This window comes from Aulostomus chinensis, chromosome 4, assembly GCF_037954235.1.
Source record: "Aulostomus chinensis isolate RoL2024-O1b breed Wild chromosome 4, RoL_Achi_v1.0, whole genome shotgun sequence".
Lineage (NCBI taxonomy): Eukaryota > Metazoa > Chordata > Actinopteri > Syngnathiformes > Aulostomidae > Aulostomus > Aulostomus chinensis.
Window position 1 is genome coordinate 14,054,508 of NC_141323.1, and position 17,231 is coordinate 14,071,738.

At 41.9% G+C, this 17,231-nt stretch overlaps 1 protein-coding gene across 5 annotated transcripts in view; it reads left to right on the forward strand.

Annotated features, from left to right (window-relative positions):
* anks1b (ankyrin repeat and sterile alpha motif domain containing 1B) overlaps positions 1-17,231 on the forward strand; it is a 216,610-nt gene that overhangs the window by 163,669 nt on the left and 35,710 nt on the right. For all 5 annotated transcript variants that reach the window (XM_086201956.1, XM_086201951.1, XM_086201952.1 and 2 more), the window contains 2 exons: positions 5,543-5,641; positions 7,341-7,493. In XM_086201956.1, coding sequence (XP_086058082.1) covers positions 5,543-5,641; positions 7,341-7,493 — 252 coding nt within the window. The remainder of the gene's footprint in view (positions 1-5,542; positions 5,642-7,340; positions 7,494-17,231) is intronic.

Here is a 17,231-nt window from a genome sequence, read left to right on the forward strand (position 1 = left end):
TAAGCTATAGTTACCAACCAGCTTGGAGCAAAAACAGCGGAGAGGCCCAGAAGCCAGAAGCGCATTTCTGATTTTCTGCAAACAAACTGACGAGTCATGATTTTGGTTGAACTAAATAATGAGTTGCTTCCATTGCACTCTCCTCCATATCTGAGAGGGACGACCTATGACTGAGAGCAATCAAGGGCCAATCAAGTCTCAAGTTCCTACTCGCTCAGAACTGCCTTCACCTCGCCCTCTGTCTGCCACCCTGTTAAGGCTCATTAACATCAAACTTCCTCCAGAAACACGGCGCACCTGCCTAATTCTTCCACTCCCAGATTCTCCTCACAAACATGAAAAAGAATACAGAAAAAGAGAGACGGGACTGATAGTAGAACTTTAAGCCTGATTTGTAACGGCTCACTTGAAAGATAAATACTAGAGAAAGGTTTATAAGTACCTCATAAACTGATGCTCAGGAGACTGAAGACTAGCACGTAAATCAGGCTGCGCTTTTTTTTCCTGTCTGGCAGAGTAGCAATGGAGCCCAACCTGATACCAGCGGGCCTGTTGGTGTTGATGTCGTTGTATCTCACCAGAATGAACTAGAAGACAGGCAAACCTCAGCTTAATGAAACTGTGGACACGGCGGCTGGTCCGAAAAGCAATATTAGGCAACAGAAATGAAGTAACTGCCATTTTAACAGCAGACAACACATAAATGTATAAACAACACCATCTCCGGAGGCTGCAGCCACAAACACTCATATTAAAGACGGCTACATAGTCTGTACCACATGCAACGCTGTGTTGCTAGGCAACACACCCTCATAACTCAATATCGTCATCACTTATAGACATAATAGAATGTATGTCTTTCTGTTGACCATCATGAAATCTTATTAAGTGAATCCACACATTTTGCAAGGCGGAATGTCCAGTCGTCTAAGCTCTCGTGTCTCACCAGAATCCAACTCGTTTTAGTGTATGTTAGGCGGCATGGCGCAGAAGTGACCGTGTAGTAACTGGGAGGGAACCAGGAGTTGAACCAGCGACCCTTCAGACATCATGTTGAAGTGTCCTTGATTCCCTGACTGTATTTAGATGAGTAGGTTGGCGCCTCCACCATCATTTTGTGTGTGTGTGTGTGTGTGTGTGTGTGTGTGTGTCATAATAGCTGAATGAGGCAACATTTGAAAGCTGTTTCAGGGCCTTGAAGATAGAAAAGTGCGATATAAATACACTCTCAACTGCTTTGTTATAAAAACATTGACGGCTAAATCAAAATGCCTCCATGTCATTGATTTCCCCGGAGGCCTTTTTTTTTGTACTACTTTGCCAACTTTTTGTTGAACATTCTCAACTCTCAACTTGACCGCATGACTGTCAGTGTCAATCTGTCATTGTTATTTAATTGTCGACACTATATTTTCACGTAAAAATAACTCCTAAAAGTGTCCTATCAACATATCCGAGCCTGCAGCCAGGTTTGAGAAACAAATACTGACGTGAAATAAACGCTTGGCTTTTTTATATTTGCTTTCATTCAGCCTGGCGAAAGAAAGACAGAGGGCGACGCAGCAGGATGAAGTTTGTACATATAAATGCGGAGAGATGAATGAGGCGGCAGTGGTAGATGGAAAGCAGAAATGAGCAGGTAAAGCCTGATGAGGTGCAGCGCTCACCAGAGAAACACATAGTCAAATCAATTTGACCCAACTGCTCCCCAGTGGGATGCTGACGACAATATTAGAAATGAAAAAATTTGTCAATATCCACACTCTGTTCAAAGGTGATGCTCCTAATCCTCCTCATAAAGAAGCGGATTACACTGAAAGAGACATTCTTATGAATATCAAGGAGTCGGAGGCTTCCACTTTCGCAGAAACTTAACTCACGGCTCTCTCTCATATGCAAATGGAAAGTTCTAACACCAAGAGGTTTGTAAAGGAACCCAAGTGAATCTGAAATACAGCGAGGACAGAGGGGGAGACGGGTTGAATATTAAGTTAAGGCAGAGGCAACAATTCAATAAAAAATGACAGCCAAGTAATAGCACAGAAATGAGAGTGAAAAGACGAGGGATGAACACAGACATGAAGGGAATAGAGGAATAGATACAGCAGATTGAGCGTGACTTGCAGTGCTCGCCCGAGCCTGTTGGTGCTGATAAAGGCCCTGTAGCCTCATGTCATGCAGTAGAATTGCTGCGTTCACAGTGTTTATGTGGCGCTCTAGCTGAGCTGTGGGCTTGAAGTATCAGGCCAGAGCACGTAGTTGTGTATAAGTACCTTCCAGGACCAGGAAAGTGGATGGTGGGAGTTAATGTTGCATACCAGGTGTTTAGGAAGTGACCATCCATATTTATATACATGTTCAATGCTTGAGAATCCCCTGATAACAATTGTATTGTGATATATTGATTCAGTAGTCAATATATTGCTAAACAATTCACCGATTGTTTCCACCAATATAGCTGATGCACATTTACAGGGATTCCTCTACAAAAGGTCAATGTAAAATGTCAGAATATTGAAAAAACCTCAAGTTGGCCTGCAATGTAAATACGCAGAATGGCAACAAATCACACTTTGGTCAGTTCCTGCCTCTTGAGCTGCTTGAACCGCTAAATGGTAGCAGATGGCCCAGACCACCTCTTCTTCTTCTTCTTCTGTTACGTCCATGTGCTATGTCACCTTTCACGCCATTTGCATAGGCGAGTTTATTCGCTCTTCTGACCAGTTGATGGGAACATACCGAGTTCACCTAAAATTTGCTTGCCGGTCAGATGAAAATACAGCTCACCATTATCTTTAGAACTAATGACAGAATCCCCAAAAGCACTAGATTGGGTATCACATACTTGTTCGCTACTCGGTTTGTCAGTTTGACAAATGAGAGGAAACCATGTAGAACACACACACACACGCGCGCGCGCAGCTTGTCAGACGCCATTCGTAATGCAAGCTGTATTGATAAAAATATCAATATTTGGTGCTAGTGTATTGATATTGTATTGTGATATTGTAAACCTATGGTTGTTTATAGCATGGATAACAACACAGGCGGCCCAGTAGATCCATCTTTGCAGATATGGGACAAACATTGTGTGAAAAGTTAAACACGTTTTGGGGAGACGGACAAAAGACAAATTAAGGAACTCTCTCTCCTCCTATCAGGAGCCCCAACAGGGAGCAATTAGTCAAACCTTTGAATCCCCATGCAATCGACTCCGTGACTCCGCAGTGAAGTCTTAGCGCGGTAGCTCTGCTCTGCACTCTATTAACCAGCCTGGGAGCTGATCTATGAACTTCACTCCCGTTAAAGAGGCCCCGGCGTCGAAGTTTGCGTGAAGAATGTGGAAAGAATAAGTTTAGTGACAGGATGAGTCCAATCAGCTGCTGCTGCTGCCTCAGGTCTTACTGTCAGAGCCCCGACAGACTAGTGGAGCCCTCGTGACGAAGTTCGACTAATAAGCCTGCAGGAGCAGCATCACTCAGTCACTCATAATCTGTTTTATTTCACAGCGTATTGACTTTTGGAACTGTCACCCGTCAAGGATGAGACTGACAGCACCGACGGCCTGTCCTATAGAAATATTGATGTAAACCGAGCTGAATTAAACTGGGAGGTGTCAAATCTTTAAATCTGTACCTCTGAATAAAAGCAAGTGGAATATCTAATGGAATTTCATGATCTTCATAAATAATCAATGAAAATAACAGCACGGATTGTCAATCAGTTGCTCAGAGCTATATGACACCGTGTGGGTCCTAATTAATGGTTAATGCATAATTTATCAATGTGAATGAAGCTATAATGGTGCTTCATGTGTCTCAGTTGTTGCTACACACTTATCTACAGCCATAAAGGATTCCCTGCAGGCTTGGAAACAAACCCTCTTTCTTTTCGTACTGAAATGGGTTTGGCGTATTTCATCATGTCATTAAATCAAATTACTTTCTGCTAAAATTTGCTAAAGGTGCCTTTTCATGGTATTTTTTTTAAACCTGTCTAGTACTTTTCTATCATATCATTCCTGGGATGCTGCCGATTTGTGTTGTGTTATTTGTGTGTCCTTGACTTATCACAGTCCACAATTTAAGGTTAAATATGTTCAACCCAGATTTCCCTTCACCGTCCTTCAATGTTTATATCAAGGAATTGGAGCCAAAGGGGTATCAGAGCCCCAAACTATTTTTGGTCATTTATTGCTGTTGCCATGGACTGAACACAGTATCAGGTCTTTTTTGTCCTATCAGAGTGCTTTAGATAAAATTATTAAATGTTTGTTTAAAAAAATTTAATCAGCAAAAAAAAAAGAGCGGAAAATGCCATTTTGGCTCAGGTTAAAACATCCTTTATCCTTCCTTCCTTTTATCGGTACTCGATAGCACAGAGAACATTTAATTGATCAGGAAGAGATACAGCGGGTGCAGGAACCAGCTGAGTTAATAGGAATTCCTGCATAGACGTCTAGACATAGAAGAATATTCAGCCTCATCAGTCTTCGGACGTGCTGATGTTTCTACTCCCTATTACATGGATTTGGCAAACTCAAAAGAAAACTCTGGGGTCTCGGTACATTTTGCATGCATGATTGCAGCACATCTGCCATCCCAGAGGCAGCAGATATTTCTCCTGTGGGCTGAAAGCTAAATGATAGCTATCTTCTGTCTAGAATTAAAACGGCTCAGTCTTAGTGAGAAACGTCTCATTGGGGGCCCAGCAGCCCCCAGAGTCCACTTGCACACAGATAAGGAAAAGCTGCAGGTGATTATTATCTACCCGTTTTCTTGTCAATGGTCTTGAAAAGGTTAAGCCCTGTTGACAGTTTTACTGCATTATATATATATATATATATATAAAAAAAAATCTCTTCCCTTCTCACCTGGAATTAACTTGTAGACTCCCACCATCTGTTTGTGTCAGTCTCCCTAGACGAGGGCGTCTTTCAGTTCAACCGCTTTTATAAAGGCGAAGCCGTGTGATACCATACAGACGAGTGACAGACACCAGTTTAATGAGATTTGTTTTGTTTTGTTTTGTTTTTGTCTCAGACCTCAGTCTGAAAATAAGTCCAGAATTCATGACAGTGCTGTGTGTAGAACGAAAACAGACAGAGCAGAACTGATTATTTTATCATCTTGTCATTTGAATAAAAGTGGAGTTTCACTATTCATCAATTTGCTGGGGACACCCTGGATAGTCACCCAGACCCCACATTGAAAACCCCTGTTTCTAATGTCTGTACGCTGTGAAATGCATACAATACATTTTTTTTATAATTATAATAATAATAATTATTATTATTATAATTTATTGTTGTGGCATGAGGTATCGTGGTGCAGACAAATTACTTAACAGTCTGCACATTCAGTGCTTTACCATGTAATAATAATGGAACTTTGAGCAACATTTTGTTGTTGAAAGTAAATAAATACCATTGTTGTGTTTCTGATCCGCCGCCAGATTCCATCATGTTTAATGCCTGCAAACACTTTTGGGTGGTAAATGCAACATAAACACTAACTTTGGCTGTTGTTTTGTGGCTCTGCAGGGCAGCAACGTGGTCGAGGATCAGGACCTGCTGGAAATCGGGATCCTCAACTCAGCCCATAGACAGCGCCTCCTGCAGGCCATACGGCTTCTTCCCAGGGTCAGTACAGCAACCTTTGTAATCTGTGTTCATACAATCACTTTCAATTAAAAACGACACATTTGTAACAAGTTAGTTAGTGAGGAAGTAAATTTCCCCAACAGGTCCTCCAACCCATGCAGCCGTATGAGTCATTGTGGTCACGTTTAGGCTCAAAAACAGATGATTTGGTTCAAGTGAGTTCTGAGTTCAACACTCACAACTCGTGCTGCAGCTGCATGGTATTTACTCCCAATCAGTAACTGTTGAGTACCCAGAGACTCTGCCAAAACAGCCATGAAACACCCTTAAGTAGCAGTGACCGTTACACAAAGCTCTCTGCACTCAGTAGCCTGGACCATGAGTCACCCCTTCCTCCACCTCCATATACAGATTTTTCTCCCTTTTTAGTGATGCCACGCGACTTCTTACTTTAGTGTGGTCACAATTACCACAGCCACTAGATGGTGCACTACATGACATATAAATAAATGTAGTTGTGTTGTTTTTTTTAACTACATTGTAACCTTTATTTTCGTTCTTCTGGGAAGGAACAACAGGAAACAAGAGCTGATCCTGACCTGCCTCTCGATCTCATTTATTTAGAATACAAGTCCACAAAACTGCTGCTCCATCTGTGTGACATAATTCTCTCTGTTTTCTCTCTGCATGCTATGTTGTATTCTTGCCAAGGAGTTGGGGGATTCAGGGAAAGAAGCACTAAGCTGTACTACTGTAGATCACAGCCTCTAAACTGTGAAAGGATACAAGAAATTGCATAACACACAAAGAGTTTTGACCATGAACAGTTCACAAGCTCTACCTGTACATGTGAGCGAGGCCAGGCAAGGCTTGTACGTCAGATACTTTTGTTTATGTAGAAGATGGCTTGATAAGATACAAAATATGTGACTTATGATAAAAGAATAGGACCAAAAAAGGAAGTAGAGGACTGAAAGAAAAGTCAAACACTGAGCAATCTTTGATCACCAGTCAGCACTTTCCTTCTCTTACACCCACTAAATTTTCCCAAAACACAAATGCGTGACTGTCTCCTCCTCAGTTCCAATCATACACGTACAGACATACACAAGAAAATACCTTTTTTTTTTCTTTTTTGGGCGGAGGGTTTCAAATATGTATTTTTGAAGCTTTATACACTCTCTGAAGCTGTTTTGACTGTCAAAATAAAAGTGAATGGATTATGAATAATCTCCAACGAACAAAAAATATCTCACTCAAAGCAGTAACCTCCCCGGCGTTGGTGTCCTTTTCTGCCCTTTTCATGAAAGTTAGGTGTCTTTTCACTTGTTTGCACTGCAGAATTATGAAAAAAGTGCATGGCGGCGAACACGAGTGGAATGAGGCGTTCTCGCCTTTGCTACTGTACATGAATCTTTAATGATCAACGCTGCTCCAGAAAAAAAAAATCAGGATGGATGATTGCTAATTAATTAAACAGAATTTCAACAGCTCCCATGTTATGTAATTAATTGGTATGCAGGCTGTGTTAGTATCTGTACACAGTTGATCTGTCAGGTTGTAGTTGGTCTTTTTTCCCCAGAGCTTCAAGTTTAAGTTTATGTCCCGTATCAGCAGGCCAGCAGCGTAGCTCGCAGTATATTTATGAGAACACGGAGGAAGAAGGACAAATCATCATCAGGCAGAGATATCAAGGAAAGAAACGGGGCTTTTAAAGGTCTTTCGTTCTTCCCCGAAGGTGAGGCCCGTTGGTTATGATGGCAACAACCCCACGTCGGTGGCGGAGTGGCTGGAGTCGCTGGAGCTGGGCGACTACACCAAGTCGTTCCTCATCAACGGTTATACCTCCATGGAGCTGGTCAAGAAGATCTGGGAGATTGAACTCATCAATGTGAGTCCCCTTGTTTTATAATTCATTCCCCACCTCTGAAGAAAAATCCAGCCAAGGATAAAGCTGCCAATATTCTGTTTTTCTAAACAAATCCCATGAAAAGAAGAATGAAATTACCCGACTAAGTCAGAGTTGGGTTGCATTCCTCCGAGCCGCTAAGCCCCGTTGTTGTCCAAACCTGATTAAAAACACATCAGTGGCTCACGCTGTTGCACTGGAGGATGTGTTCCTTTATTACCATTAATGTGGGCTGAATTGTTCCTTTTCAGTTTCTATGGGTCCTAAAATCCAATCAGCTGAATTGCAGCCCTTAAATAGGACTTAGACTGGTTTAAAAATAGATTGAGTTAATGAAGTGGCTTTGACTGGGATCACCTTGTAACAGAACTACGAAGTTTGCACTGCCCGATGTTGGCCAACACATCATAGCTTCTTCTGCAAACAACATGGAGTAGTACAAGTGGTACTGTATACTGCAAGAAGAGTACACACAAGCCTTGTACAAGTAATTATCAACACCTTTGGTGCCTCAGTTGAATGTACGATTGAGCTTCTTGCTTGTTTAAGCAGTGGCTTGTAATTCTGGCTCTCTGATTTCCTGTAGGTTTTCTTTTTGTGTGTTTCTTTGTTTGTTTGTTTTTCCAATATGGATGTGAAACAGGTCATCATTTACATTCAGGAAGTCATACATGTACCTTGTTGAAACCGGCATGAAGCTGCACAATCACACATGCTATCGCAATACAAAAGGGATGTTAATCCACTGCTAAAAATAGTCCCCAGCAACGATTTAAAGCAATGTTGGAAAAATAAAATGCAGCTGTGATAGGAAATTATTCAGGGTTATTAAAAAAACAAAAAAAGAAATTGTACAGTGTTGGGAGGTGAATGTCTAAAAAGAGGGAAAATCAAATAGAAGCTTTAAATGGCTTTTATTTACTACGCATTTGCTGAAGGTATCATATTTGCAGACGCTGTTATGGAGTTACTCATGTCTCATTTCACCGTTTGTCTTCCACACGGATGAAACCAACAGCAGACCTCCGCAAACAGAGGTGCAAATCGACCCCTAAAATGATGAATTTAGCCGAATCCCACATTAACAAGGAGGTGCTGTAGGTAGCTGCTCAAACCTTATCAAACGACGGCGCCCGAAGCAATGAGATCTGATGAGTCGCGACGTCACACGCACACGTCCAGCGACGACGTAATCACGTCTTTGTGGCTTTATTCTCCAGAATCATTTCCCAACACAACCATCTCACGACTGGAAAGGTTTCAGTTGTCACACTGTTGTGGTGTATTGTTTGGTCTGAGTTTCAGTTGCTTGGCTTATTTAAAGAGCATTATACACTGCGTTCCAAATTATTATGCAAATGACATTTTTCTCTGATTTTCCTAAATAGTCATTGCAAATGACAGTCAGTATAATTTTCAAGTCATCAGCTGTATAATTGAAAATTTATTGAACAAACCTCCCAATGACAACAGTATCATTTTTTTAAATTAAAAAAACTCAAAATGCAGTGTTCCAAATCATTATGCAAAACATAGTTAAAAAAATTGGTACAGGTTTTAAAGAAGTGAAAATGGTCATTTGTTGAATTTGTAGCATTAGGAGATCATATTTACTGAAATCGAAGCTATTTTGATCAAAATCATCTTCACGGGTCAGGTTTCATGTGAGCAGAGGACCCCTTCTGTGATATCACCTCCACAATTCTTGCATCCATGGAATTTGTGAGTTTTTGGAGAGTCTGGGCTTGAATTTCTTTGCAGGATGTCAGAAGAGCCTCCCAAAGCTGCTGTTTTGATGCAAACTGCCTCCCGCCCTCATAGAGCGTTTGCTTGAGGATGCCCCAAAGGCTCTCAGTAGGGTTGAGGTCAGGAGAGGATGGGGGCCACACCATGAGTTTCTCTTTGTTTATGCCCATAGCAGCCAATAACACAGAGGTATTCTTTGCAGCATGAGATGGTGCGTTGTCATGCATGAACATGATTTTGCTACGGAAGGCACGGTTCTTCTTTTTGTACCATGGAAGAAAGCGGTCGGTCAGAAACTCAGTATAATTTGCAGAGGTAATTTTTGCACCTTCAGGGACCTTAAAGGGGCAGACCAGGTCTCTTCCTATGATTCCAGCCCAAAAAATGATTCCGCCACCTCCTTGCTGACGTCGCAGCCTTGTAGGGATATGGTGACCATCCACCAACCAACCACTACTCCATCCATCTGGACCATCCAGGGTTGCACAGCGCTCATCACCAAACAAGACTATTTGAAAATTAGTCTTCATGTATTTCTGGACCCATTGCAACGGTTTGTGCTTATGAGCAGTGGTTAGGGGTGGCCCAATTGTAGGTTTACGCCCAACTGCAATCCTCTGGAGGATCCCTTGAGGTTCACGGGACTCCAGAGGCACCAGCAGCTTCAAATACCTGCTTGCTGGTTTGTAACAGCATTTTAGCAGCTGCCCTCTTGATGCATTTGTCTGGCAGAAACCTTCCTTATCATGCCTTTATCCGCACAAACCCGTGTGTGCTCTGAATCAGCCACAAACGTCTTCACAGTACAATGATCACGCTCAAGTTCTTGTGAAATATCCATTGTTTTCATACCTTGTCCAAGGCATTGTGCTGTTTCTATTTTCTTTTCCATATTGCTTGAAAACTGTGACCTGCTTAATAATGTGAAACATCCTTCTTAAGTAGTTTTCCTTTAATTGGGGTCACAAGTTATTATCACAGGTGTCTGAGATTGATTTCAATGATCCAAAGAGCCCTGAGACATTATACCATCCATGAGTTGAATTGTTGCATAATAATTTGGAATGCAGTGTGTGTGTATATATTTATACATATATATATATATATAGAGAGAGAGAGAGAGAGAGAGAGAGAGAGAGATAGTTTTGACTTCATAAATGTTAGAATATGTAAAAATGGAGAACAGCTGGGCCACAACAGCCACTCAGTTGGCTCCACTTGCTTATTCTCCTTCATGGCAGATTAAAAGTGTGTGTCCTGCTCAATGTCTTGCACCAGAGACCCATACATCACTGTACAATGAGCTTTGGCTTTGTATCTAAAACTAGGCTGAAGTCAGTGTGAGAGGTCCCTCTGTGGGGTGGACAGCGAGGCAGAATGCCCATCAGCCATTTCCTCTCATTGCTGAATGCAGAGGTGCTTTGTTGCCGTGACATCATAGAATAAACTGCGTCTGTTTTCCCTCCGTATGTATCGCTGCATGTCAGGGAAGCTCTTCATCTCCCTGAGCTTAGACATTTGCAGTGACGAAGTCGACAGTTTGCAGCTGCTTTTCCTGATTGAATTCTGTCTTTTAGTAAATATCAGGGATGATAACAAGGTCTGGTATTTTACCGCTCATGTTGTCACCAGTAATGCAGTTTTCTGATTTGACTGACATGAGATGTGCTGCAGCCTGATGTCATCGGAGCTCCTTTGATGCTCTGACTGTAACAAAATCATGCCGGATTGCAGAGAGAGACTGGCTGATGTCAAGGGGGGGGGGGGGGGGTGAGAGAGAGCGAGGCAGGAGAGGGAGGGAGATGGGGGTGTGAGAGAGAGCGAGGCAGGAGAGGGAGGGAGATGGGGTTGGGGGTGTTTTTTCCTTCCCAGCGCAGGATGAAGTGATAAAGTGATGAGTGATCAGCTGGAGGAGGTAGAGAGGGAGTTATATAAGCATGTGGGATGCAAGATGTTTCACAGCATTGGGGATGCCGCCCACATGCTGCACTGTGTGTGTGTGTGTGTGTGTGTGTGTGTGTGTGAGAGAGAGAGAGAGAGAGAGAGAGAGAGAGAGAGACAGAGTGTGAATGCTGGCTGACACTATTTGGATGTGTTTACATGTAAGACACAAGCCATGCTATAGATTTGTATTTACTTCCCGGTCATAACAAACATTTATTATACACTGGCAGAGCTCATGGACCACTTTAATACCTATATTTAGCTCTTTTACAGGCTGTATGATAAAAACCTCCATCTCTGCACCGATCAGGCAATGTTCCATTGGGAGTGGACTGGTTGCAACACAAGAAATGGCCACTAGAGAGAGCACAACTACACTAAATCTGTTTGGTGCTGGTTTTCATGGAACGTTCAGTGATATTGAAACTATATCAGACCTCCAAACTCTCCTGAACAGCTTGAGCTTGTTAGTGTTTCAAAGGAATAATGCAGCCATTGACACAGGCAGGTCCACCCAGAAATGTAATTAACTTTAAAAATGTCATTATTTTTACTCTTGTTTGCCATCATGGCACTATTATTTAACTGTAAACTGTGCTGCAGCTGAATCTGGCATATTTTAAGAACTCTAATGAAATATACTGAAAAAAAAGTACGTCTGTCACGATTTATTGCATCACTCACATGTTGCACCATTTTTTCCAAGAACAATGATGAAATATACTGGAAAAAATAAAGTCACTGAACATTTTACAATTTTGTAGCGAATTCAGACGTACAGTTATTACATGTGCGACAACTGGAGATGAGACACTTAAGTATCTCATAAGTATCAAATGCATCTACCTGGAACAGGAAAGGGGGGAAAGTGTCATCCCATCTGATTTACTGCCATGTATTCCTGTTTAAAACACTCTTCTAGAGGTCGGAGAACAGTGGGACATTGGAACAATTCCAGGATTGGAATGCCCTTATCCCCTTTATGTAGCACTCTGGAGCACTAGAACACGATCTCTGTTTAATGAATGAGATTCAAGTACATTTAGAATTGGCTGTGTCTGTCCTTAGAGTCATCTGAGGACACATTGTCCTCAAGTGACCACATTCCACTGCTGTGTCCCTGGAGCACATTCGCGAGAGGATAAGGTGTGTGTGTGTATGTGTATGTGTGTGTGTGTGTGTGTGTGTGTGTGTGTGTGTGTGTGTGTGTGAGTGAGTGAGTGTTTGGACAGGCAGGATTAAAAGGTGTTGGGCTGCTTCTCTAATCCTGTCACAGCAGGACTCAACATATGTGGCTAATCAAAAGGGGACACACACACACACACACACACACACACACACACACAATCACTGGTGTCCTTCTAAGGCTCAAACAAAGCTGAACACACATCCTTTCTCCTGCTGGACAGTCGCCGACCAGGTTGTGACGCGAGAGCAGTGGCCAGACCCGCCTTACTCCCTGCAGCACCTCCTCATCAATTCACGCAATACTGAGCCTGCTGAGGTTTCAGAATGATTCATAACAATAATACCAATAATGATAATAATCATGCACTGTATTTGCATAGCCCCTTTCAGTGCTGCACCACAAAGAGAAGAACTTTACAAACAGGTGTAAGAATATTCAAATCCTGATAACAAGAGAAGATTAAAAAGCGAGTAAAACCAGAATCATGACGACATTTAGAGGCAATGATCGATGCTGGTGTGCCGGGACCTCTGTAAGGTTCCTTTTCTAGATGCTCTGGATCGAGGGAGCGACGTGCACCTCAAGGCAGGCTACGTGAACCAATTCTGGGATATCTGTACACAAATTACACTTTTGCATTCATGTATTGCACAGAAAATGCAGGAGAGAAAATGCCGTCGTCATGGAGAGCAGCGGAGAGAGCAGCGGACAGTGAGTGCTTTAGTTGCGTTGGATCAGGATGGGAATGACTGAGGGCCTTAGCAGCGATACGCTCTTTTTCATATTCCGATGGAAGTGTAACATTCCAACAATAATTAACAATAATTAGTCACCATTTTTTTTCTATAATAACTGAAGTTTTGTTCAGCAGGCCATGAGTAATGATTTTGTTGCCGATTTTTCAGACTTCTATACAGCGAGTGATTATTCAGGGAAAATAAGCTCAATGACTAACCTGCTCCAAACTGTTTAATTATACCAAAACATAACCGCAGCAAAACCCAAAGAACCAGATTCACCCTTTAACTTGTGTTCCATAGCACAAACACATTCATTGAACAAAAGAGAAAAAAAATCTTAAGACCTAAAATGAAAACTCATTAAATCAGGCTTTCCTACGTTCAGTTCTGAACTTGATATTAATAATTAATCTGGATTCATTATTAAAACTGTTGAATAAGCGTGCACACACTGCTCATAATTGGAGTTTGAACTAATCACATTCCTCTGAATGTGCTGCGCTAATTTGAACTCTGTAAAGAGATAAATTGAATAAAATGTCAGTTTTGATTGCTGAGGTTGGTTTTATGTTTGAAAAACTCAACTACAGAGTGTTTATTGCATGAATCCTCTCTTTTATGAGTGTCTGCATGCATTCTTCAAATGTGTGTGTGTGTGTGTGTGTGTGTGTGTGTGTGTGTGTGTGTGTGTGTGTTTGAGAGCAGCAGGTTTTGAATGGCTGAGTCCTCAGGGCCTCTTAAGGTGCTCTACAGCTGTAATTCTCCCCTCAACACAAGCTAATTAGTTGGCTACGTCATGAACTTGAGCTTGTCATAATGGAGAGGTGTTATTAATGTATCAGTGCTTTGAATATCATAATTCTTCTGGTAGGATCTGTCAGCTGTCTCAAGAATAATCTACTGTAATATATCATTGTTGCTTCATCACGCCTCAGACGTTTCTGGAGGAACATTTGCTGCAACGTCAGATTATTAAAACAGCTGGAACATTATTGTTGTGGGTGCTGATGGCTTGTTGGTCAGTTTCTGACTGAAATGGTTTTTAGTTTTTTTCTAAAAATGCTACATCATGATAAAGGGGGTTTCAGGAAATTCATTTGCAAATGTAAAAACTCACATGAATATTTCAGGTATTTGATCGGATAGGATAAAACTTTGAGATGTGAGTTGTGTGTCTTCCAGAATCCTCCGAATAAATATTAATTTCATTGCAGTGTCCTGTACTGCAGGCACCTTCAAGTTAAATCCACTGGGTGGCGCTGCTGCCCCTCAGTTCACTCACACCGCTTGTCTTGAGGCTGGGAAAGAAAATAACTGCATCAAGGCTGAAAATTGCTCTCATTCTCAGGCGAGTCCTTAGAGAGTCCCGAGCAAAGTAATTAGACATGGTTTTTGTTTTGGAAAGTCACAAGGTGGAGTGTTGAGAGTTTCTGGGCCTGGAGGAACAATTCCATTAAGGTTTTTCTAGATGGCCGTCCCTGATATCAAAAAGGCAGGTGTGTGGGTGTGTGTTTGCAAATCTTGTGTGTCCTTGGTTTTCTTTGGGATGAAGCATTTTAAATGAAGCTGGGGAACATTTGGTTTTAGGTCAGGGAGGAAATAGCAAGTCAGAGATGTGAGAGGATCTTCTTGCATACGTCCTGGTCTACATCTGTGGTTCTAAACTTTTTTTGCGTGCTAAAAAGTAAGTAGTATTCAGGACAGGGAGGAGAGAGAGTTTGAAAGAGGAGGACATCTCATTCCTCCACTTATACACTGTCAATGTTGTCCTTTCACACACACCCCTGGAGATTTAAGAACCATTCAGAGCTGGCCTCAGGTGACTCCACGGACTCTAATGACTTCTGCTGCAACAGCCAAGGGCGCGGCGGACCAAGAGGGGTAAATGACCTTCATAACAGCCTAACTGAGGGTAAATATCTGAGTCGGCCCACCAGTCAGACGGACCTGAGGAAGCCTCTTAGATGACGGGTGAAAAAAAACAAACAAGTCCTCTTTCCCTCAGTTTAACCCTCCTTGGTCAAAGACGACCAGTGTGACTATCAACGGAAGGTTCTGCTTCTGTCAGCAGGTTGGGACCAGAGCAGCAATGCTTCTCACACATGTTCCATGATTCATTCGTGAACGGCGCAGTTCAACTTTAAAAGCAGAGAGGTCTTGGCTACAGAATATAATTCAAGTATCAGCAAAGAGGTCATGTGTTCTGGAGTGCTTGTGTGTTTGTTTGCAGGTTTTTGCAGAAACTCCCTGAATTTCACTGAACCTTGAAGGGAGGTGCAGAATTAGACCAGGAGGAATCATCTGGTTTTGGTGCAGATCTCGTTAACGTAGTCAAAAAAATGTCTTCTTTTTTTTTTGCATTGATTTTGGTTGACATTGCCTTGGCAGTTCCAAGTGTTATCAATGGTGCAATAATGTGGATGCAGTATAATTGATGTCTACTACTTTACTATTACTGCTATGTGCTCACAGGTGAGGTGGAATTATTTTTGATAAAGTTTAAAAACGACAGTACGAACTCTAATGTGTACTGGAGTGAATGTAGAAGCAGCATGAAATGGAAATACAACGAATGTTATTCAAGTACACAAATAGTAGGCCACTTCCTGCATGTTGCTCCGCTTTCCTTGGAACCGTCAGACTTACTGAGACCACCATGGAGGGAGGGGAAGAGCAGGACTGACAAACCATCGTATCTGCTACTCTATAATACTTAGGAAATCCTTTGCTCCCCTGCATGTTAAGGCCTGTCACTCTTTGTGTAGGTGTAGGTGTGTGTGTGTGTGTAGGTGTGTGTGTGATTCACCTACAGGGCTGGACTTGTCTCTGCATTCCCATCTACAATTACAACATTTTAGGAGACACACACACACACACACACACACACACAATGTGTTCTAAAAACCTCAAAATGACTAACTACGTGTGCAGAGGTGTGTGTGTGTGTGTGTGTGCATGTGTGTATAAGTTTATGAAGGGTCCAAAATAAAATTAGGACAGTCAAGAGAGTTCGGCCTTTCTATCTCTCTCTCTCTCTCTACTTCTTGTACTCTGTTGCCATGACGCCTACTAGTTACCATAGAGACTAGAGATATGTGCACTTGGTGTACATTACATAAAGTGTGTGTTCTGTGTAGATGCATGGAGCGTGTGCTAGACTGGCATTTCCTGACATGATTGTGTATGTGTGTGTGATGTTCTTGTGTTTATCACCTTCTTTGTCACCTCTCCAAATGGACAGATTGCCTCACATCCCAGCACCAGATGGTTCCTGCCTTAAATAGACGCTGCAGGACTAAAGCCTATATAACATAGAATACACACACACACACACACACACAAAGTAAAGAGAACACCACTTGCAGCCACGGCTCTTCTCGTTTGATTTGTGTTCTGACACCAGCATGATGTCTTCATGCGTGTGTTACGTCCGGACGCATGCTTGTGAGGACGCGTGTGATCAGGCAGCGAGTTGTAGCTGGTGTTAATTCAGGTGTGGGTGGCTTCGCCTCAGGACTGCAGTGTACTTCACCATCCCTGCTCGCTGTTAATATCGCTCTCCCGCAGCCTTATTTGGCATTTGTACTTCCCATTGTAGAGCTCAACCGCGCTGGAGATGGTGTAGGAGGTGTCAGGAGAGAATGTGTGTGACCCCCCCCCCCCCCCAACAGAAGCGTCCTGAACCTCTGGATGTGAAGTGCTGCTGCAGTTGCTGCTGTCAGAGATATTTTATAATACATATATATATATATATATATATATATATATATATATATATATATATGTATGTGTGTGTGTGTGTATATATGTGTGCGTATATATATGTATGTGTGTGTGTATATATGTGTGCGTGTATATATGTGTGTGTGTATATATACGTGTGTGTGTGTATATATACGTGTGTGTATATATATATACATATGTGTATATATATATATGTGTATATATATATTTGTATATGTGTATATATATATAATATATTTTGATAACACAGAGTTCTGAAAATCGCGTGTGAAAAAAATTAAAATGAATCATTTGGGGAAAGTTAACACGCAGACAAGATTAAACAAAATCATGAACCCCAAATCATTTTATCACTTT